Below are 22,963 nucleotides of genomic sequence, written 5' to 3' on the forward strand. Positions count from 1 at the left end.
TGTGAGCTGAAGTCGGGAGCCGTCTGTTGTAATCTTCTTATATAACAAGGAGTTGGCCTACATACCATGTACGCGTGTAGGGAGCTCCAATGTAATTACGTCCACTCAATATATTTTAAATAATTGGAAAATATTATTGAAACATCTTGTGAAGTCCATCCTCACAAGATGATGATGTTTCTTTATCAGCATAGTACCCGTCTCTGCTCGGATACAACCACCACTTGTAGACCTCCTCGATTATTACTTCTTCAAACACAACTCTTAGCTTTGACCATCACACTAAGACCACTTCTTCCATTTTATACATCTGACTGTAACATATGATCTGCACGATATATACTGCTTATGAACTGAGTAGATCTGATGAACTGAGTACTGTGAACTGCGTACTATCAACTGATTGATATCATCTGAATCTCTCACTACCGTTGCCTCGACTTATATCACCTCGCGATGACGACTCATCTCCCCACTCACTGTTCATCCCTTCCACTTCCACATACAGTAGCTGGCGAATACTGACACTTGGTCGCAATCACGTGTCCACGCACTGATGTCATCAGTCATGTGTCGTCTAAGCGTACCCAAGCGGTCCGAGAATGACTATACCGAATGCGTCACCGGGAAATCTCCTTGTACACAACATTCCCAGTTAAACATAGCCTCGATTGCAAAATACTATGCCAGCTCATCTAGCCAAAGTTACAAGCCACAGCATGACAATATGAAACCAACAAATCTCACTTACTACAATACAGAATAATTACAAACATATTCACTTAACCTATGATTAAATACAATAATATACGCGATACCTAATTATTACAGTCTAAATGATGAGAAACAGAATATATAAAATCTAATGAATCGGGTTAATAATGATAATAATAATAATAATAATAATAATAATAATAATAATGATAATAATAATAATAAATACTGAATGGAATCTGTAACCTAGTTGTACGGTTACAACTGTTTTCCAAGAACTTAGCAGGAGCACAAATTCTCATTCAATTATACTGATTTACGTCGTATATTTTTTATATACGTACTTAACTTCCCGCAACCGAGACAAATATTGGACCTTCAAGACATTCTCCACTCTACTTTGGCGTTCGAGACCGCAGCGCATGACCTTGAATGTGCCGCGCTGATCACCGGGAACTGGCGGTTTGCTTCTACAAATCTATTCATCTGCGACTTCAAGTTTATTTATAATCTTCATATATTATTTGATAGTGTTGTGACTTCGTGCCTGACAGAGTGTGAAACTGACCCATTTCTCCAATATTCATAAACATTGTGTGATTTCGCCTACTTGTTTTTACGGCTGACGATGACCTGGACTAAGGTCGAAACCGGTCCCATTTAAATAAGAGTGTAATTACTACATTTCTTTCTTTTATGTATTGAATTGGTTGAACTTCAATTATTTAATTTTTAACATACATACATACATACATTATCATTATAGACTGATATGCCTTTCAGTGTTCAGTCTGCAAGCCTCTGTGAATTTCCAAACGTCGCCACAATCCTCGATTTGCAACTAGTGTTGTGGCTTCATTTAGTTCTATACCTCTTATCTTTAAATCGTTAGAAACCGAGTCTAACCATCGTTGTCTTGGTCTACCTCTACTTCTTTTACCCTCCATAGCAGAGTCCATTATTCTCCTAGGTAACCTATCCTCCTCCATTCGCCTCACATGACCCCACCACCGAAGCCGGTTTATGCGTACAGCTTCATCCATCGAGTTCATTCCAAAATTAGCCTTTATCCCCTCATTCCGAGTACCCTCCTGCCATTGTTCCCACCTGTTTGTCCCAGCAATCATTCTTGCTCCTTTCATGTCTGTTACTTTTAACTTATGAAATAAGGTATCCTGAGCCCACCCAGCTTTCACTCCCGTAAAGCAAAGTTGGTCTGAAAACAGACCGATGTAAAGATAGCTTCGTCTGGGAGCTGACTTCCTTCTTACAGAATACTGTTGATCGCAGCTGCGAGCTCACTGCATTAGCTTTACGACACCTTGATTCAATCTCACTTACTATATTACCATCCTGGGAGAACACACAACCTAAATACTTGAAATTATCGACCTGTTCTAGCTTTGTATCACCGGTCTGACATTCAATTCTGTTGAATTTCTTACCTACTGACGTCAATCTAGTCTTCGAGAGGCTAATTTTCATACCATACTCATTGCACCTATTTTCAAGTTCCAAGATATTAGACTGCAGGCTTTCGGCACAGTCTGCCATTAAGACCAAGTCGTCAGCATAGGCCAAACTGCTTACTACATTTCCACCTAACTGAATCCCTCCCTGCCATTTTGTACCTTTCAGCAGATGATCCATGTAAACTACGAACAGCAAAGGTGAAAGATTACAGCCTTGTGTAACTCCTGAAAGTACCCTGAACCAAGAACTCATTCTACCATCAATTCTCACTGAAGCCCAATTGTCAACATAAATGCCTTTGATTGATTTTAATAATCTGCCTTTAATTCCATAGTCCCCCAGTATGGCGAACATCTTTTCCCTCGGTTCCCTGTCATATGCTTTTTCTAGATCTACGAAACATAAACACAACTGCCTATTCCTCTCGTAGCATTTTTCAATTACCTGGCGCATACTGAAAATCTGATCCTGACAGCCTCTCTGTGGTCTGAAACCACACTGGTTTTCATCCAACTTCCTCTCAACCACTGATCGCACCCTCCCTTCCTAGATGCCAGTGAATACTTTGCCTGGTATACTAATCATTGAGATACCTCGATAGTTGTTCCAATCCTTCCTGTTCCCTTGCTTATAGATAGGTGCAATTACTGCTTTTGTCCAATCTGAAGGTACCTTACCACCACTCCACGCTAATTTTACTACTCTATGAAGCCAATTCATCCCTGCCTTCCTACTATACTTCACCATTTCAGGTCTAATTTCTTCTATTCCTGCTGCCTTATGACAATGGAGTTTATTTACTATCCTTTCCACTTCCTCAAGCATAATTTCACCAACCTCATTTTCCTCCTCCCCACGATCTTGGCTGTTTGCAACACCACCATGATGATTTCCTTTTACATTGAGAAGATGTTCAAAATATTCCCTCCACCTCTCTAGTGATTCCCTGGGATCTATTATGAGTTCACCTGAATTACTCAAAACACTGTTCATTTCCTTTTTCCCTCCCTTCCTAAGATTCTTTATTACTGTCCAGAAAGGTTTCCCTGCTGCTTGACCTAGCCTTTCCAGGTTATTACCAAAATCTTCCCATGACTTCTTTTTGGATTCAACAACTATTTGTTTCGCTCTGTTTCTTTCATCTACGTACAAATCCCTGTCTGCTTCGGCCCTTGTTTGGAGCCATTTCTGATAAGCCTTCTTTTTACGTTTACAGGCTGCTCTCACTTCATCATTCCACGAAGATGTTCACCTTTTCCCATCTTTACACACAGTTGTTCCTAGGCATTCCCTTGCTGTTTCTACTACAGCATCCCTGTATGCCATCAATTCACTTTCTATATCCTGAATCTGCTTACTGTCTACTGTTCGAAACTTCTCACTAATCATATCCATGTACTTCTGTCTAATGTTCTCGTCCTGGAGATTTTCTACCCTTATTCGTTTGCAGACAGATTTCACTTTCTCTACCCTAGGCCTAGAGATACTTGGTTCACTACAGATCAGATAGTGGTCTGTATCATCGAAAAATCCGCGGAAAACTCGTACATTCCTAACAGATTTCCTGAATTCGAAGTCTGTTAAGATATAGTCTATTATGGATCTGGTACCCCTAGCCTCCCATGTGTAGCGGTGAATAGCGTTATGCTTGAAGAATGTATTCGTAACAGCTAAACCCATACTAGCACAGAAGTCCAGCAAACGCTTCCCATTCCCATTAGCTTCCATATCTTCCCCACATTTACCAATCACCCTTTCGTATCCTTCAGTTCTATTCCCAACTCTCGTATTGAAATAGCCCATTAGCAGTATTCTATCCTTGCTGTTGACCCTGACCACGATGTCACTCAATGCTTCATAAAACTTGTCAACTTCATTCTCATCCGCACCCTCACATGGTGAATACACGGACACATTTCTAGTCCTAATTCCTCCAAATGACAAATCTACCTACATCATTCGCTCATTTACGTGCCTAACAGAAACTATGTTCCGTGCAATGGTATTCCTGATAAAGAGCCCTACCCCAGACTCTGCCCTTCCCTTTCTAACGCCTGTCAAGTACACTTTATTGTCTCCTATCTCTTCCTTGTTATCTCCCCTTACCCGAATATCACTTACTCCTAGCACATCCAGATGCATCCTCTTTGCTGACTCAGCCGGTTCTACCTTCTTTCTTCCATAAGCCCCATTAATATTGATAGCTCCCCATCGAATTCCATTTCGTTCGCCAAGTTGTTTCCAAGGAGTCCCTCGCCTGTCAAATGGGAGTGGGACTCCGTTACTCCCATAGGTCCGAGACTTGCTTAAAATGTTCTGAGCTCGGTAGATTCATGAAGCAGGATGCTACCCTACTTACACATAGTCCAGGTGAGGATCTCTCCTCTAACGGGTTATGGACCACCGGTGCATTGTATAGTCCTAGCCGCCTGAGCACAAGGAGGTCCAGGACTCAGATTATGTCCTAGATGCCCACTCCCATTCCATAGCAACTGGTATCCCGACTCTCAGGACCACTTACTAGGCCACTCAGCTGTTGCCCATGGTTCACGAACTAGGACGAGACTACAGTAACCCACAAACATGAACCACCATACAGTAGATTAAAAACTCATCATAGTTTTAGAGATATTTGCATTTTAGGGACAGCTTGCACATTGTGATGGGTGTGGCTACGAAGCAATGGGTGCAAATGTACAGTGTGAGAGAGTTGTGTGGTTTCCCTTTTCGTCAATTTCTTATATCACTGGCTGCGTGGGTAGTATATACGTAGGCCGTGCCTGTATCCTTGGTTTAGTGAGTTGTCTTTGAGAGTGGAGAGCTTTGAATTTATGTTTCCATGGTTTCTGTTGTGTACTTCGTGGCGGTAGTAGCAGTTTGTTTTGAAACTTTTCACGTGCTTTTATTACATTGTGTTGTGAATTGTGATCATAATGCCTAAGAAAGGGAACGTTGCAAGATGGAAAAAGAGGAGATTTGCTGGAAATCACTTTTCTGATGAAGAGAGAGGTGATAATGGCAATGTTATTGTTGAAGTAACAAGTAACCCTAGTGCATCAGCCAGGAAACTTGGGCCAGAGGTTAGGTTACCTGTCAATGATGCTAAGGATACTGACAGCGTGTCATGTAGTGTTAAAAAAAAAAAAAAAAATACAGTGAGTGTGCTAGTAACAACAGCGTAACGACACAGAGATGTATACTCTGTGGAGAGAACAGCTGTTCTTCTCATTGGAACTTTCATTGTATGAATAGTTACGCCATGCTATGCAACAAATGCTTTTCCTAATAAAATAATGGTAAGTACTGGATAAGTATATTTAGTAGAGTGTTCAGAATATAACATGTCATATAAGATTATAGATTTTTCTTCTTTGGTGGGTAACATAAGTGATTATTTGTGTTGCAAATTGTGTCATGGAAATGTGAAATTAACTGAAAGAAATATATTTGGGTTGGCAAAACAGAGTTACTGAGAAGATGTCTAAAAAGGAGAAACCAAAATGGAAATGATTCATTCAACTATAAAGTTTGGTCCATTTGTCCCGAAACATCATGCAATGGTAATAAAATTGTTCAAATAGCAACCTACAGTGCAGTGGCCAGTTTTAATGATGGAGCTAGCAGTAGTCTACACGTACTGAAGGGATTGGGAATCAAAGTTGGGAAGAATACTGTGGAAGCTTTGAGCAAGTTTGACAAGGTACGTGTAGATTCAGCTGAGAAAAAAAAAAAAAAAAAATTAAAAAGCTCAACTTTGGAGGCTAGAAGGACTAGGTGAAGACTCAGACTGGAAGAACAATCTAAGAACACCCAGCCAGAGGGTATAACATATGGCAGTGGAGCCTTCTAAGGTGAACTGTGAGTAGAACTGTGTGTGACAACTTTACATGTGATTTCCTGAAAACTTATTTTTTTCAAACAAGAAACGTAATATCACAAGAACCACTTGTCTGATCTAAATGAAACTTTGCACAGTTGTTCAAATAGTAATTCTATAGAGGATGAACCAGAATAATGGAACCGAGACAAAATTTAGGCATAATATAATGATATAACCTGGTCAAAAAATGTAAAAATTTATGTATATTTTTTAAAAATCTGCCAAATTTATTTGAATGCATTAACAGATTTCATCTTAGACCATCCTCTATAATATTCTGTCAGTTTCAATTCAAAAAGAAAACAACCCTTGAGCTTATATTTAAAGTGTTATCATGTTTTTGTCATATTACGTGGTTAAAAATTTTAACAAAATTAATTAATTAATAATGTGGCTACTTTCCATTAAACTTCGATTTGTACTATATCAAACAATAGATTAGGATGTTATATATTATCATTTTGATTTTCAATGTCCTACTTGAAATAATGTAGGAAATAGTCATATTTTTGTCAAGTGGTAACTAAACATGGTATGGCTAGTGTATGACCCCCCCTTAATGTGGATTCTGAAGAAAGAAAGCGGATGCCGATGCGCTGTCTACAGCATTACGTAACTATCATTCGCTCTGATGAATGTCCATCCAACCTGCACGTGGGTTTAACATAATGTACTCGAAGACTTGTCATCTTAATACTAATGCATCTTATATTAACGTAGAATTCAGAAATATACACCTCAAGATACGTTTAAACTTAGAATTATTTATTGTCAAAGTATGAAAATAATATTTAGGAAGAGAAAAATAAAGTTAATATGGGTTATAAAACTCGGAACTGGTTAATAAATCAATGTCTCTGACATTAAATTTATTAGTAATGATCATCTCCATCCAGTCTCTCTCACTTATTTACATTGAAATTGCACTGAAATCAGCTAGAGTCTCCATTATGTTCACCGTTAATATTAATAATGGATTTATAGAATCCTCTCTTATGAGAAAGGTAAATTAATTTACACAAACACTTGCTCAACTCATAACAATTCAATATCTGACCTATATCTGAAGCTAGCACAGTTAACTAATATGTCACTTCATGGCTTAATTTCTTTCGTTTGGATTTGTGGTGTTATCTCATGCTCGTGCATAGTTTCTCAAGCTGCAAGATAAGTTTCCATTTATTTCAGCTCAAAATATGCTGACAATACCTGAATTTAATCCATCATCTATCATATCTTAGAATTAGCATTCATGTGCACAATAACACAATTATAAAGTATTGTCTATCATGTATCAATTTAAGTGCACCTGAATAGAATAATAAGATCTCGCGTAAGACAACTAATGTTATGGCAATTCATTTCTAGAGACATATAGACCTTCACCAGCTTTTTAATCACATACATTAAGCCTGGTTCGCTGTATAACCAGTATTTGTGCCTTGGTTTGCTTATAAGAATATAGCTGTCTACCTCAAGTTCTATTTTACTGGTTCCAAGTGTAATAAATTGCTTGTTCCAAGAGGGATATGCTTTTATTCGATGACTGTGGCCTATCTTTCTAATTCTTACACGTTAACATACATTGTATTAACTCTACAGCATCTGGTTACTCGATAATCCTCATAACTTCACAGTTCAAAGCTCCTGTGATCCTTATTTGCGTCATTCTTTCCAATAAATATTCGATACATTCCCTATCTTGCTTCAACTCTTTCATTAATTTCCTTCACGTAACACATTACTATCGTAAATCATCTATCTCCATATTTCTTGAAATCTATAACTCTTCTTAGTATTAATAACGTCTCTTGACACCTAAATTCTCTGATGTTGTTTTAATATCACATAACCTTCCTTAATACAGCAACGTATTCCTTATATATGCGTTTTGAAACACATTGCCTACAATCATATGACATTGCTACTTGCAATAATTCACTTCCAACCTATTCTTATAATAAGAACTACAGCATTGGTTATGGCACAGTGAAACTTAGGTTAAATCTTGCTGCTGGTTTAGATTTTGATATGCTTATAGGTTAAAGAAGACTGCCTGACTCCTTATAAATCGATCTCTAGTGAAGTTACTCGCGAGAATATCTAGCACTGGTTATTTTTCTGGTGACTTTAGCGGTACCACACCTAACGAAGCTCCTTCTCCTTCATCTTTGAGCGACGTCCATGGTTGGTATCTGGCCTGGCTGTCATCCACGGGATGGGATAATCTTGTTTTAGCTCGGGTCGTCTCGTGAAGTCCACTCCCTCATCTTCTTACAGATTCGCCATGTTGCGGTACTCTGTCATGGAATCATAAAATACAGTGGGAATCAGCTGACATAAGACAAACATCTCTAAAGCCTTCCAAGTACTTAATTCATTTTCTTAATGACGTGCTTGGTTTAGTGTCTGTTATAATATCAGATTCTGCATATATCTACTGCCTTCACAAATTTTATGTGGGATATTCTTTTTAGTAGATTTTGGTAATGTTAATCTGTATTACGACCTCTTCCTTCTTTACAGCCATCTCGATGTGTTGGTGTTTTGTAGCTGGTTGGTCTTCCGATCTTGTATTTGATCTGCGTTGATATTAAGTATTTCTTATATACAGTATCTTCACGAAGTCTCGTGTTGGATTAATAATTGAGCTTCGCTAAAGTATTTTTTTTTAATATTCTTCTTTTCTTTCTTGAGCCTGCGTGGCTCAGGGGGCAGCGCATTGGCCTCCCACTGCTGGATACCGTGGTTCAAATCCCGGTCACTCCATGTGAGATTTGTGCTGGACAAAGCGGAGGTGGGACAGGTTTTTCTCTCGCCACTCCAATTTTCCCTGTCATCTTTCATTCCAGCAACACTCTCCACTATCATTGCAAAGCATCTATCAGTCATTAATAAATCACTTCTGGGAGTGGCGACCCCATCGTAATAATAGCCTGTATATGATTCATTCATTTGACCCGGTCAAAGACTGGAACACAGGTTGTAGGTTTTCATTTTCATTCTTCTTTTCTTGATGTTATTTGGATATTAAATCTGTAGCTTCTCTTCTATACTTCTGAATGCAAGATTTCTAGTCAATTTTTTATTTTTATTTTTAAGTGTTAGCTCTCTTCAACAATTCGAATCTCATACTTTCGTTTTTTTATACACCGCCTTCATGATTATTTATTTATTTAATTTATTTAATTAATTAATTAATTTATTTATTTAATGATGAACATAACATGCTTTTGCCCAATTACAATGTTCACAATATACTGTACAGTAAAGTAATAGTTACACTACTAAACATTAACTGGAAAAAAAAAAAAGACAGTACGAAGAATACAGTGAACTACCCAAAGAATACGAAGTTGGGAATACAATACAAAGTATACATTTACTACATTAATTATTATTTTACAGTGGTGCCTAACACAGTCACACATTCAGTTATACAGTTCGATTATAGAGTTTTAGTCTTAAAACATGACACATTTTGCAAAATAATATTCTAAAAAGAGAAATAAAGTGTTTAGTTTATAGGTCATTTGAAAGCTGTGAATTCAAACAGAAGGAGAGAAATAAAAGAACTATAATAATAATAATAATAATAATAATAATAATAATAATAATAATAATAATAATAATAATAATCGTATGGCCTCAGCTACCGTGTACAGGCATTTCAATTTGATGCCATCTGGCTGTCTGCTCGTCAATTTCGACGTTCCGTTTTACTCTAGGCCCACTAGATGGCAGACCGAGTAAACCGAAACTCTCTTGGGCATCTGTGGCTGAGATTGAATGAATTTTGTCAGGTAAACACCAAATGTGTCACCAGAGATCTTTTACATGCCGACATCGTACGACATGGAGTGTCGAATGGACTTTTTTCCGCCCTTCAAAAATCCGACTACCTCTGCCGGGTTTGAACCCGCTATCTTGAGATCCGGAGGCCGACACTCTACCACTTATCCACAGAGGTAGTTAACCATAAGAATGAAATAAGACATGTAGGGCCTACAGAAAACGGAGATAATATTCAGCAGTATGTGTATTGTAGGAAAGTATCACACGCCAATTCAAAGTTGATTTGATTAATGAAAAAGATATCCAAATTACATGTATTTAATTTATTATAAAGTTTCAGAATTTTATTAAGAGGAGAATTCTTATGGGCTTCTGTGTGGCATTTCTTAATGTAAAATAAATTCTTGAACCTGCCAGACTTCTGAGGAATATAAAATGGTATATTTCCAAGTAACTCTTCTTCATTAATTTTACTATTCAATATTTTATACAATAGAACATCATGGACTTTTTAGGTCTTTGTTCCAAACTTTTAACACCAAAGTGTGATAACATTGTGGAATAGGACGGAAATGTCAGGTACTCATGTGACTGTTTCCAGTACACATACTTCAAGAACGGCTTCTGTACTGTATCAATTAATTTGATGTACTTAGTGTCTGAAGGTCTCCAGTTAATAGAACCTTATTCTAGTTTCGGTCTTACTAATGAAAAATTAGCATCTATTTTTTTTTTTTTTCCAAAATTAGCATCTATTTACAAAGTTAAAATAATTGCAAGGTATTATTAATTTTAACGATTCCAAGTTTATGAAGTGCAATTATTGTCCTTGGTTCACACACAATACAAATTCATTGTTCAAACGAAAGCATTGTCAGTACTTCGGCATTGCTTTTTTTCAAATTGCACCGTCTCTCTGTAACCACTGTGTTGTAATGTGACAACACATGCTCGTTATCTACATTGTTCGTTGGGGTCCACAACAACTCAAGACAATATTTAGGACATATGCTGAACTCTGTCTAAACTGCAGTTAATGCAAGCATGTCATCACATTTTTCACTTTCTTTCTTCTGGGTTTGAATAACATGTTTCAGAGAACAGTAACCAGACCTGATATCGTTTCATGAGAGATTTGTTACACCAAACAATTTCTCAAGCTCATCTAATTTATCAGTGTTACTCAAAATTATATTTTTTGGATACAAAGCGTGAGAAATTGACACAAAATTCTTATGGTTGGGGTCTTTAGCTTTCAGTGTGGCTAGCTTGCACTGTGAAGAATGAGCAGCTTTGACAAATGTGTCTCTACATGTAGCCTGCCGTAGAGGAGTGAGCTTAATCAAGGCATCATTAGTTGCTGCAGAAAAATTCCCCTCACAAATGAAGGTAAAACTGGCGTCAAGGTTATTCAGTTTGGGGTAAGGGAGATGAGAGGTAGGATACAGAGACCCTTCAGTTCAGTAAGGATGTAAACCAATCCAGCTGCATGATCTGTGACAAAAACCATGTGGGAGTGAAGCCTATTCACTTCTTGGTCACTCAGATCAGTCAGGCACTTAATACTACAGTTGTTGATGTCTTTCATGTCAGACATCTTGAAAAATGTAACATCATCAGTAAAGTAAGTACTTAAATAGAAGACAGCCTGAAACCAGCTATTCCACTGGGTTATGACAGGTGCAAGAAAAAACTTTGCTTCCTTTGAAGCACCATACTTTGATGTTAAGAATTGTAGATAATTATATTTTTGCTCTCTGGTGTTAAAAAATGCAGACTTTACCAGCCGGCGCAACCACATGATTTAAATCTGTCATCACTGCGACCCAGCTATTGCCATCCGAGCTGATCTTACATGCCCAGCAGTGTACATGCATTAAATGAACCCCTATGACCACACTTAATGTCCATGAACCTGCTACGCAGGCGTAGCAGGGGGAGAGGTGATACTTCCACATGGCGCGTCCCAGGTGACGGATAGGGGGGTCCTAACCGGCTTGCTGGTGGACGTGAGGGAAATAAAATACCTCTCGCGGACCAAACACACACCCCCTGTGGGTGGGGGAGGCAGATGAAGAATTCACCCAGGATATCCCCTGCCTGTTGTAAGAGGCGACTAAAAGGGGCGACAAGGGATACTCCAATTAGAACCATGAAACTACTTGGAATTTGTACCATCATGCAGGGAACACCATGGGTTGCATTTACTTGCGCGTAGTACCACTATGTTAGGTATGCAATAGGTTTGTGATTAGTAGCGACAGTGTGTGAATCAGGATGGGGGTCCTGCAGTACCTGTGATTCGTACCCCTATATGAGCAACACCATGGGATTAGCGACACCATGGTTCTGCCTTACGTATGCTCAGTTCCCACTATGTGAGGAATTCCACGGGATACTACGGGTCCCTGTGGTTAGTCCACTTATGTGAAGAACGCCATAGGTTTGCGTTGCCTGCAAATAGCGCCGCAATGTGCAAAACACCATAGGTCTGTGTTACATGTGCGCATTACAGTACCTGTGAATAGTACCATAATGTGTGGAATACCGCGAATCTCCGCTGCTTTTGATTAGTACCGCAACATTACACATAGCATGGTTCTACTTTCCTAGCAATAAATACCATTATGAGGGGCCGATGACCTGGATTTTGGACCCGTTTCGACTACACGCACAATCGATTCCGCATCGTACTATAGAAGCAGTCCCTTGGTCGGTAATACGATTGTTTTGTGCCAGCTTCTGTGCATGTGTGGCACTGTGGGTCGGATCCACTGATCGTTTTAAATTCATCTCCATCTATTCATTCTTCATCCTCATGCTTTGAATTCGGGTCAGTGGAGGATTTTGGAATTTTAAGTTGTCTTTTCATTTCGTCTCATTTCGTACCATTAGGGGCCGATGACCTCTATGTTAGGCCCCTTTAAACAACAAACATCTATCATCACACTTAATGTTTCATAACTCCGGGTCATGTATGGGTCACTGTCACTAACAAACACTTTAAGGGCATCATATGGTATACTATAACTGCGCAGAGCTTCTAAAACAGCACGAGAGCAGTTTGTAGCATTTCCTGCATCAAGATAGTTCACAGGAACAACGTGCAGCTCTCTTTTCGATCCGGCTGGGACTTGGAATATGATGATAAAAACACAGTGGCCATTCTATCTGTAGTTTCATCACAGAGTATGTTGATGTTCTTCCCCACTAGAGCCTCTGCTGTTCTTTTCTGCTGGTCTGAAGCAACTTCTAGAAAGGAAGAAAGACCTCAAATTATAACAAAATAATTTAAAATTATTGGATCAATTGGGTACGGGTAAGATAGTTCGACATGGAAATCGTACTCAAATTCGGTATCCTTCAATTTTGTGCATGGTTTCAATGTCGTAATACCTAAGCCGTACCCAATCAGTGAAATCGAAACTTACCCGGTAAATATACTTCACGTAGAGTTCTCGCACATGGCAGCTCTTCATTTGAAAACTTGGTAATCCAGGCTCTTATCTCTTTGCTTTCCAGCTTTTCCAGAGGTATATTTGCTTTGGCAAATACTTCAACTGTGCGTTTCGAGAAGTTATCTCTGGAAATTGTTGGTCGTTTACAACTATCCAACTGTGTAAGCGCAGAAGATTGCTTTCTTTGAGATTTGCTAGCAGCAGGGGTTGAACTTTCGTTCTCACGTCGCTTACCCATGTGTTTTTCAGATTTAACATGTTTCATAATGCTATCTTTTTTCCCCCACCCAACTCTGCAATTACAATACTTGCAAAACACTCGCTGAATCTGTGGGATATAAACCATCCTTTACATGTTGCTGAGCCTTTCCGTGCGCGGTTTTTGTTGTGCGCCCCATAACCTAAGCGATCGCTTGACTTTCTACTCTTCACTAGTTTCAATTTTGAACAACAGGAAAGCTATGCTGCGCCTATCTCATTATTTCCATGACACTCGATTTACATTTTGATAATAATCGATACAGATCTTTTTCCCCTTGCTATTCCCATTGTAAATATGGGTTAAAGTCAATAAGCAGCAATCAATCGGCTACTTCTCTTCATTGATTGGAATGGTCGCAAGATTTATGCATCGTATTTTAAGTAATTCTGACTATTTTGCCGAAATAAGTTGTTTTTGCCAGTAAAACAGCACATTTTTGCAGAATTTGCACCAAAATTGTATATTCATACTAATTTTGCATTTTGGGTCACAATTCACATTTTTTCACACTTCTATTTTTGCGAAAAAGGATTTTATTTCATATGAGAATTAACGTAGGCTTGGATTCAGTACAAGATTAAAAAATTCTCATTTATCAGAAATGCGATGTTTTTTTTTTCATATCCCTACTAATGAGTTGTATAAAATAAATAACATTGTACGTTGAAAATTTAATGAATTTCGAAATATGAAACCCAAATTCCTATAGGCTTTATTAACTATATATTCAATATGACTTCCAAATTTCAAATCTATATTGAACTGTATACTTAAATCCATCTTCTGTGTTATTTCTTTCAAGACGGAACCATTAATGTTATAAGTATACCTGATGTGCTGGCGACATCTTGGTAAAAGACATTTTAACACATTTATTTACTTTGAATGGTATTTCTTTACTCCACAATGATATACCGTAGCATTTAGATCATTTTGTAAATTCTTACAGTCATCGGTGGATTTAATTGAAGAAAACGCTTTCAGATAATCGACAAAGAGTAATACTTCAGACTTAGACATAACATCTACAACATGATTAACATAAATTAAAAACAGAAAAAATCCTAGATTTGAGCCCTGAGATACACCTGAATTGGCTACAAAATTGTGAGATGAATATCCTTTGTAACACACATATTGTTTTCTGTTAACTAGGTAAGATCTTATCAAGGAGTAAAATCCCTGAGAGAAATTCAAGGTGTCGATTTTCTTCAAAAGTATATGATGATCTACTTTGTCTAAAGCTTTTGCCGGGCTGAGTGGCTCAGACAGTTGAGGCTCTGGCCTTCTGTCCCCAACCTGGCAGGTTCGATCCTGGCTCAGTCCGGTGGTATTTGAAGGTGTTCAAATACGTCAGCCTTGTGTCGGTAGATTTACTGGCACGTAAAAGAACTCCTGCGGGACAAAATTCCGGCACCTCGGCGTCTCCGAAAACGTAGTTAGTGGGACGTAAAGCCAATAGCATTATTATTATTGTCAAAAGCTTTTTGAATGTCAGTAAATACAACCATCACCTTGGCCTCTCTCACCCAAATGCTCTGAAATATACTCTGAAAATTGGATTAAATTTGTGGTGGTAGAATGCATTGGCCTGAAATCATGCTGACAAATAGAAATAATAGATTTTACATGATTCATTATACGTTCTAAAAGAATACTTTCAAATAGCTTAGCAGGAGTTGACAGTATAGTTACTGATCTATAATTACTGATTAAGCTAACGTCACCAGTTTTGGGAATAGGAGCAATTTTCGAATATTTCCAAGCATCAGGAAAAAATTGAAGAGCTAACAATCATATTGAACAGTATTCCCAATGGATACAGTCATTGATCTTTGCATCCCTTGAAAATAAACGGAGGAATACCATCTGGTCCTGATGATTTTGTTGGCTTTAGTTTCGTTATTGCTTTCTCGATCTCATAGATAGTTATAGATAGCACCCATGCACTCTTCTCCATATATAGATCTTAGAGATAGTTATTCTACCCTATTTCCGTACGGTATTAGCCTAGACTTGTGAGATTACTATAACATCTTAATCTGTTTAATTTCTTTGCGGATAATTTCTTTTACTCTACCAAAATATTACTTCTCTGAATACTGCAATGGTACACTACTTACCTTGGCAAGTTTTCAGTCAAGGCCGGTTATCTGTTACAGTGTCGAGAGTGCGATCATTTGACACCCTTAAAGAGTTACACTAGTGCCGAAATGTAATTGGACAAAGAATATCATATGTAAGGAATTTCCCCATTGACTGTTATGTTTTGATGGATTTCTACTAGTATTCAATAAATATTATTGTTACATCTAATTTGATTTACTTCATTTCTGCCAGAAAGACTCATTTTATGCTGTGAATGTGTTATGACAGTGCCTTCGACATAGCTATATATATATATATATATATATATATATTTTTTTTTTTTTTTTTTTTTTTTTAAACCCTGCTGGGTGGTTTCATGTAGAACTAGGTTAATAAATCATGTTGTGATGGTTCCTCTTCCAAAGTGGGGTTTTGTATTATTTGAGCTGATTGGTAGCTCTACTCACCTGGATCCCTAATTGATGTAAGGGATTTAATAACAGAGGGGCTAACCATTCTAACATCTGTTATAGGATTAGGGGTGTGACAGAATTATTACAGAAAACATGAAAATTTAAGGGTGCATTGAGTTATTCCAAGATTGATAAATAATATTTATTGAATGGTTGAGGTTAAAACAGAAGATATTTTATGTGTTAATTAAAATAAACTGAAGTAGTTCTTTCAGTTCTAAAGTGAAGACATACCCAAGATGGTATAATTAAGGAAAATACTTCTCTATACTGTCAATACCTTTGCAGGCCAATGGAAGTATTGACCAGTGACCTAATATTGCTGAAATAGAGTATGTTTTTAAAGCCCAATCCCCCTTTTCCTAGTTTTCCATTCTTTTAATTGTACCTTTTAAGGTTACTCGGCATCCTCCGGATGTTATCTGGAATGTTTTTTTAACCTTTTACCCTTGGCCTTTAATTCTCTGTTATGAAAGTTCATACTGACATTAATGAGCAACTATTAAAGTCAGAATCAATCAACCAGGTGCAACTTCGCATTTTACAGAATTTACAAAACATGTTGGGGCATTGTATCGTCATTAGCTTTGATTGCATGAGCACAGGAAGTTGTTGCAAAATGACTTGACAGTAATGTTTTGTTTTGGTGGTATACTTTCATTGAATTCCTTGAAGTGTAAATTCTTACTGCTGAAATTCACCACAGACTTCAGAGTGCTTATGGAGAAGTGTGCTAGTAGTGGTAGGAGATGGGTAAAATGTTTCAAACATAGAAACAACAGCATCCAACACTCTTGTAACATTTACTCTCGAATCGCCTCCTTTGAAGGCAACATGGGAAGAGTTGACTGCATCATTATAGTAAAAGAAGATTGACGTGTCGCTGAGGATGTATCTCAGGGAAACGTTATTTAGGACACAGTATAGTGCAGGAAGTTATTGCAAACTTAGGCTATTGAAAAGTTCGTAACCACTGACTTCCTACATTTATTTACAGAAGACTACAAAGTTTAGAGAGAAACTGTCACTCAAGACCCTAACCTCCTCCTCCTCCTCCTCCTCCTCCTCCTCCTCCTCCTCCTCCTCCTCAATCCTAGGCACATGTCCAGCATTTGCTTTACTGTACTGTATTGTAGCAGTTGCTGCTACTTGATGGACATAAACTCATAAAAATTTGGTTTGCAGAATTGCAGATAGATTTGTAGAATGTACTTAAATAGGTGTTCCAGACTTGTAAAAATATAAGTATTAATTATATTGTTTGAACTTTTCTGTTATCCAGTCTCAGGCGCTCTTTGGAAGAACGTCCAGGTACTCCAACCATTGATGAACATAATCTGGATACTCCTAGCCAGTTGCCACCCACACTTCCAGACACATCTGTACCACCTCCTAATTTCCCACCGGGAGAGGAACCTCAGTTCCACCACAGTACAGAACAACCGGGTACACATGGGTCAGTAGCTCCTGTACCTAGTTTCCAGATTGAGACTGTGGAGACAAGGGCACACCGCTTGCCATTTCGACCAGCTGAGCATTCTTATGGACCACCACCTCATAGGTATGTAGAAAGTTTGCTTTTCTAGATAGGGGGGAAATTCTCTGAGGGAAATTCTAGATGAACAGAAGAACTGTCATAGTGTTATATTCTGGTTAGTCCTATATCTGTAAAATAGAGTTGAAATGTATCATTTTGGTGACATGTACTTTGGCAGTATTGTTCTTTTATATGCTCATATTCTTCAATAACTCATATGATACCCAGTTGCTGTAAATTTGTTACTTGATGGCAAACCTTTTTTATTTTAAGTTTTTTTTAATCTTTCAGTTATAGAAGTGATTTTTTGATCATTTTTGAGCAGCATGATATTGCTACTATTATATAATAAAGGCATAATAAATTACTTTTTTTTTCCAGTTTCTGGTAGCTGTGCTCTGTTGTTGGAAAAATGTGTGAGAAGTGAAATAAGAAACTAATCAGTCACGTTTTCAATATTGAAGATCCTTTTTCTGGCCCCAAAACTACCCCTTATCACTACACTGTCATTGTTTTTGATTAAAACTACACCAGTCAGAACGTTATAAAAGTAACCTACTTTATTTTCACCTGCTTCTTCTTACTGACACAATAAAGTTGTAATTCCAACAATTACTGAGCTTAACCTACTTATACCATATTTAAGACTCCATGTAGACTTATCCCAAAAATTTTAGGTTACTCGGTTTGCTTTAAGGGATTTTTTTTGTAGAATATTGATGAATAATTTTGGCTGAGTAATTCAGTCACATGAATGTTCAACTGTTCCAAAGTTGCGATCTTGTCAATGTGTACTGCATTTAGTTTGTTATTTTAATTATTTCTCACTGACTTCATTGTGGGAAGCTCTGGAAATTATTGTCCATGTTTCATCAGTTATGTTACAAAATCTTGCTGAATAACTGGTACAGTAAATAGGCATCATAGTCTAGGTCATGATAGAAACGTCTTAACAAAGTGTTCCTTTAAAAACAGGATTGGATAACTCCACTTCTTCATCCATTTCCATTTCCTGACACACTATGGTTAGGGTAATGTACTGTCCCCTCCACTTTTCTGTGTTATCTGCCAGTCGTCCCCAGTCACTGTGCTGCTGTCTACATCCCTTTCCACTTCACAGTCCCTCCATCTCATTCAAAGTCATCCTCTGACTCTCTCTCCAGAGATTAATTTCCTGTCTCTCAACATACACATCATTTGTGAAAACTACTGTAGCTTTGCTCTGTCATTTCATTCTTGCAATTAACCAATGCCTACTCTTTTCTGTCAGTCTCTTGGGACAGGCCAGAGCAAAATATAGTTTCCACCGAAGTCCCAGTCTCATCCCAGGCTGTGACAGTATAGAAGCTGCTAGGGTATGGGTGGTGCTGAGTAATGACATTTGTTATGAAAGGTGTTGTGCGTAGTATCAGTCGTGTTGCAATAGCACACCCTAGCCCAGTGAAGAAAGCAATGGCAAATTACCTCTTTTCATCTTGCCTAGTATGCTTCATATTGGCACTGCTTTGCAGTTTCACTATGAACACACAACTTTTTTAGTGGGGTCTATCTTAGGATTCAACCAGCCTATGGGGTGATGACCTAACATACAGACTCTTTTCATATTTTGTCACTTGTTTATTTTTCCATGTATGCTCCTTAAGGACTTAATTTCTACTGCTTGAATCCTGCTCTTGTTTCTCTCAGTTAGATTACACTGGTGAAAGTAATTTTTATTATATATGACAGGGCCTCTCAGGGTGCATGCGCGTGGTGCATGCACTGTGCACGGTGCAAAAGACGACTTGGCTTGGTTGACCAGAGTGCAGACCCCCCACTCCTCGATTTGGAGCAATAGCGCTTACTCTCTCTTTCCTCATGCCTGTCTGCTCGCTCCGCCTGTCTCCCTCTGCCCCACTTGCGCCGTAGCGCTCCAAATTCGGGCTGACTTGAGCCGAGTATAGGCGAGTTGAGCCGAGCTTAGCCGAGTAGCCCAGAGACGAAGCGTTGATCCGAGCCATGCCGAGCGGCAGCGATGCACAGTGCACGGAGCTCTTGCGCCTCTATCTGCACGCGTGAGATTTTGGGCGTTTGAGAGGCCCTGATATATGATAAACAGTTAGGAAAAGAAAAATATGATCCTTCCAAGATGAAACTATGGCTGAAATCACTGTACATAATCATTGAAAGTTCTGTTGATAACTTGTAGCCACATACTTGCAGAAGTTAAACTACTGCAGTTTTGAAATAAAGCTGGTGGCAGTGTGGTTACCTTCATTTTTCACCAAACAAAATAGAAGAGCCGAGCAAACTCATCACGCAACGGTTTGTCGAGACCTTGTTCTGCCAAGACAAATGCCAGATGCTTTTCAGTCTCGTGAACACACAAGTTAAATGTGAATATTACACTATAACATACCTAAAAAGTATTTTAAAAAGTTATTAAACAAGGAGTAAAAGTGCACATTTTAAAACAAAGAATGACATGTTTCTTTCTGGTGGGGAAAAGAAAAAAAAAAAATCTGTCTGGTCACACTGAAATATTTAGAATATTTGTTTATTTCTGTTTAATATTTGGGAACTTAAAATCTGGAACTTATGTTAGTGATGATCTCCTTTGTCTCTACTCCAGCATTTACTGCAAGGTTTTTGGAAACCATTGCTCTGTCCTATGGAAGCCTTTAAGCTGTATTTGAGAGGTCATGATTGGGACAAGTTGGTGGAGAAAGAATGGTACAAGGACAGGATGAGATGGAGGAGGCTCATATACCACACCCGGGAAACTGGAGATGGTTTAGGATGATGATGATGATGATGATGATTGAGTCGACACTGGAAAGTATGGCTTCCTTCTTAACAAGACAAATGTTGCCCAGTCAGATGGCATAGAGATATTGGAGTGCCCTGTTTTTAGCACAGTGTCATTCTCAGTCATATTGCTTGGCATTCTTGTTTGGATACTATGCCTGTCTTATACAGCAGCTTCTCTGTTGGCCTCACAAGGCTAAGTGAACCATGTTCCAGCCCTCAGTCCTGAATGAAAATCCCCAGACTGGCTGGCACTCGAACCATGGGCCTCTGGGTAACAGGCAAGCACACTACCCCTACACCACGCATTTAGTAGACCTAAATATAGAGTCCTGTTTGGTTAGGAATCACATTGTCAGCATAAAGGGGGCGAAATGATCTCTAGAAACCATCAATACATATTTTAGAAATTGGTATTTAAGATGTTTCTGCAGTGAAGAGGGGGAGGGAATGTGTTAAATAGGAAAACATTCAATTGATTACCCAATTAGAAATCGCCCAACAGTGCTATAGAACCACTTTTTTTGTTTGACATGCATGGATAGAACATTATGTACAGTGAAAGTTCTTGTCTGTCATTTCTGAAGATTATAGGAGAGTATTAGGTGTGAAAAAGATGTGAAGAATGTGGCAATAGATATGGAAACATTTGCACTGGGACCCATAAAAGTATTAACACATTAATGCAGATCATTCTCTTTCTGAAACAATTGTGTAGTGTTGAACAGTTAGTTGAAGACTTATGTTTCAGACCAGTGGGTTAATAAAGATTGTTTTTAGGTCATGCTCTTCGACCATGAATTACTTCGATGTTACACTCGTCCTTGTGCAAGAGAGCAACTTTGGCTGCCATCTTAAATGCAGCAACACTTCGGTAACACCAGGCATAGGTGGACCGACTCAAGTCAGAGCTGCGAGTTCGAACTTTTTTGCCAAATCTGCACGCTCAAGGTGCAGATGCCTGTCCACTTTCTGAGCAATTTTAATTTTGTCTTCATTTAGTAAGATGACTTTCTCTGTACCCATAACTAGGCTATCGCAAGACAAGACCACATTACTGAACTTCTCATGATTATGTTCCTAGGTAGTCCATCACACGACAAATATTCACTACCCTTCACTGTACAACTCAGCACAGAATAAATTTCTAACTTCAGACTGGCAGTGTTGTACAGAATTTTATTTTGGAATAAGTAAATATATAGATATAGACTTTTCCACCTTTCAGTACTGTTACATTTCAATTTTTTACACTAAAATTTGCAGATTAGAATTAAAGAACAGTACATGTTTTGGCTTTTATTGAGCCTTCTTCAGCTGCAAAAAATTATGTAATACCTAGTCACACTGTACCAAACAAATATTCTTATAAAAACTTATTAATTCACTTGTAAAGGCTGACGGTAGCAAGTATTCTTGTCGTTAAAAGTTCATAAATTAAAATTTTCATAATGATGAGCTGAAAGGATGCTGCAGAATTGACTAGAATGTATTGTATATTGTGCATGAAGAATGCATTTGTTCAAGCATCAATCACCATGTAGAATTAAAATAAACAAATAAATCAGTTCATATTATAATCCGGGTTCTGTTGTAATACAAAACTGACTTAACCTGCCCAGCCATTGTGCCTTCTAATCTCCTCAGGGTATATGGACATATTCTTTTCCTACCTTTCTGTTCTTATAGCTGCAATGTCCTTCCTGGTGATTGTCCTCTGCAGTGAAATTCCTGATCCTCAAATATGTACAGCAGTTTGGAAATGGATTTTTGATTTTTCTTATTTGGTTTTTGTGCAGCAAGCTTAGGTAATTTGGAGTGTGTTCCAGAGATGAAATTGATGTGGAATGTGAAAGGTTTTATTATTTAATTTTTTGTTAATTTATATATGAAGTGCAAAACTTATTTAAAAAATCTACTCGCATCTGTGCTCGTGTTCAATGAAAATTATTTAAAGTAATAAATCTTTTAATTTTGTGAAGGTCCTTAGTGCTAAGCAGTAACTGAAGCTTCGTGTTAAATCATACAGTGAAACCTGTCAAAGCAGGCACCTCTATTTGGCAGTCACCTTAAGAAATATTCATTTTTTTCTTTAGAACCGAGTAATTTTTACATAAGCAAAACAACCTGCACCCTTCTTCTTAGCATACCTGTCTGCCTCGGACGTTGGCGATCAACATGGCTATTCTGGCTTTATCCATTGCAATTCGGAACAGTTCTGCAAATGTTTTGTTGAACCAGGTTTTAAGATTATCGAGCCGGGAAATTCTTCCTCGCTCAGGAGATCTTTTTCCTTCTATTTTTCCTTGCAGGATAAGTTGAAGCAGTTCATGCCTTTTTGATTCCTCATGATGTGTCCAAAATATTGTAGTTTACGACACTTGGGGGTATTGATCAGCTCTGGTCTCTTGGTAGCTCGGCATAGAACCTCAATGTTGGTAACTTTCTGAGTCTACGATATTCTCAGAATTCTTCTGTATAGCCAGAATTCAAATG

General features: G+C 38.1%; 1 protein-coding gene across 2 annotated transcripts in view; it reads left to right on the plus strand.

The window, feature by feature from the left end:
• snama (something that sticks like glue) overlaps positions 1-22,963 on the plus strand; it is a 651,651-nt gene that overhangs the window by 287,951 nt on the left and 340,737 nt on the right. For both annotated transcript variants that reach the window (XM_067149701.2, XM_067149702.2), the window contains exon 13: positions 17,426-17,704. In XM_067149701.2, coding sequence (XP_067005802.2) covers positions 17,426-17,704 — 279 coding nt within the window. The remainder of the gene's footprint in view (positions 1-17,425; positions 17,705-22,963) is intronic.

Source organism: Anabrus simplex, chromosome 6 (assembly GCF_040414725.1).
Source record: "Anabrus simplex isolate iqAnaSimp1 chromosome 6, ASM4041472v1, whole genome shotgun sequence".
In the NCBI taxonomy this organism is placed as follows: domain Eukaryota; kingdom Metazoa; phylum Arthropoda; class Insecta; order Orthoptera; family Tettigoniidae; genus Anabrus; species Anabrus simplex.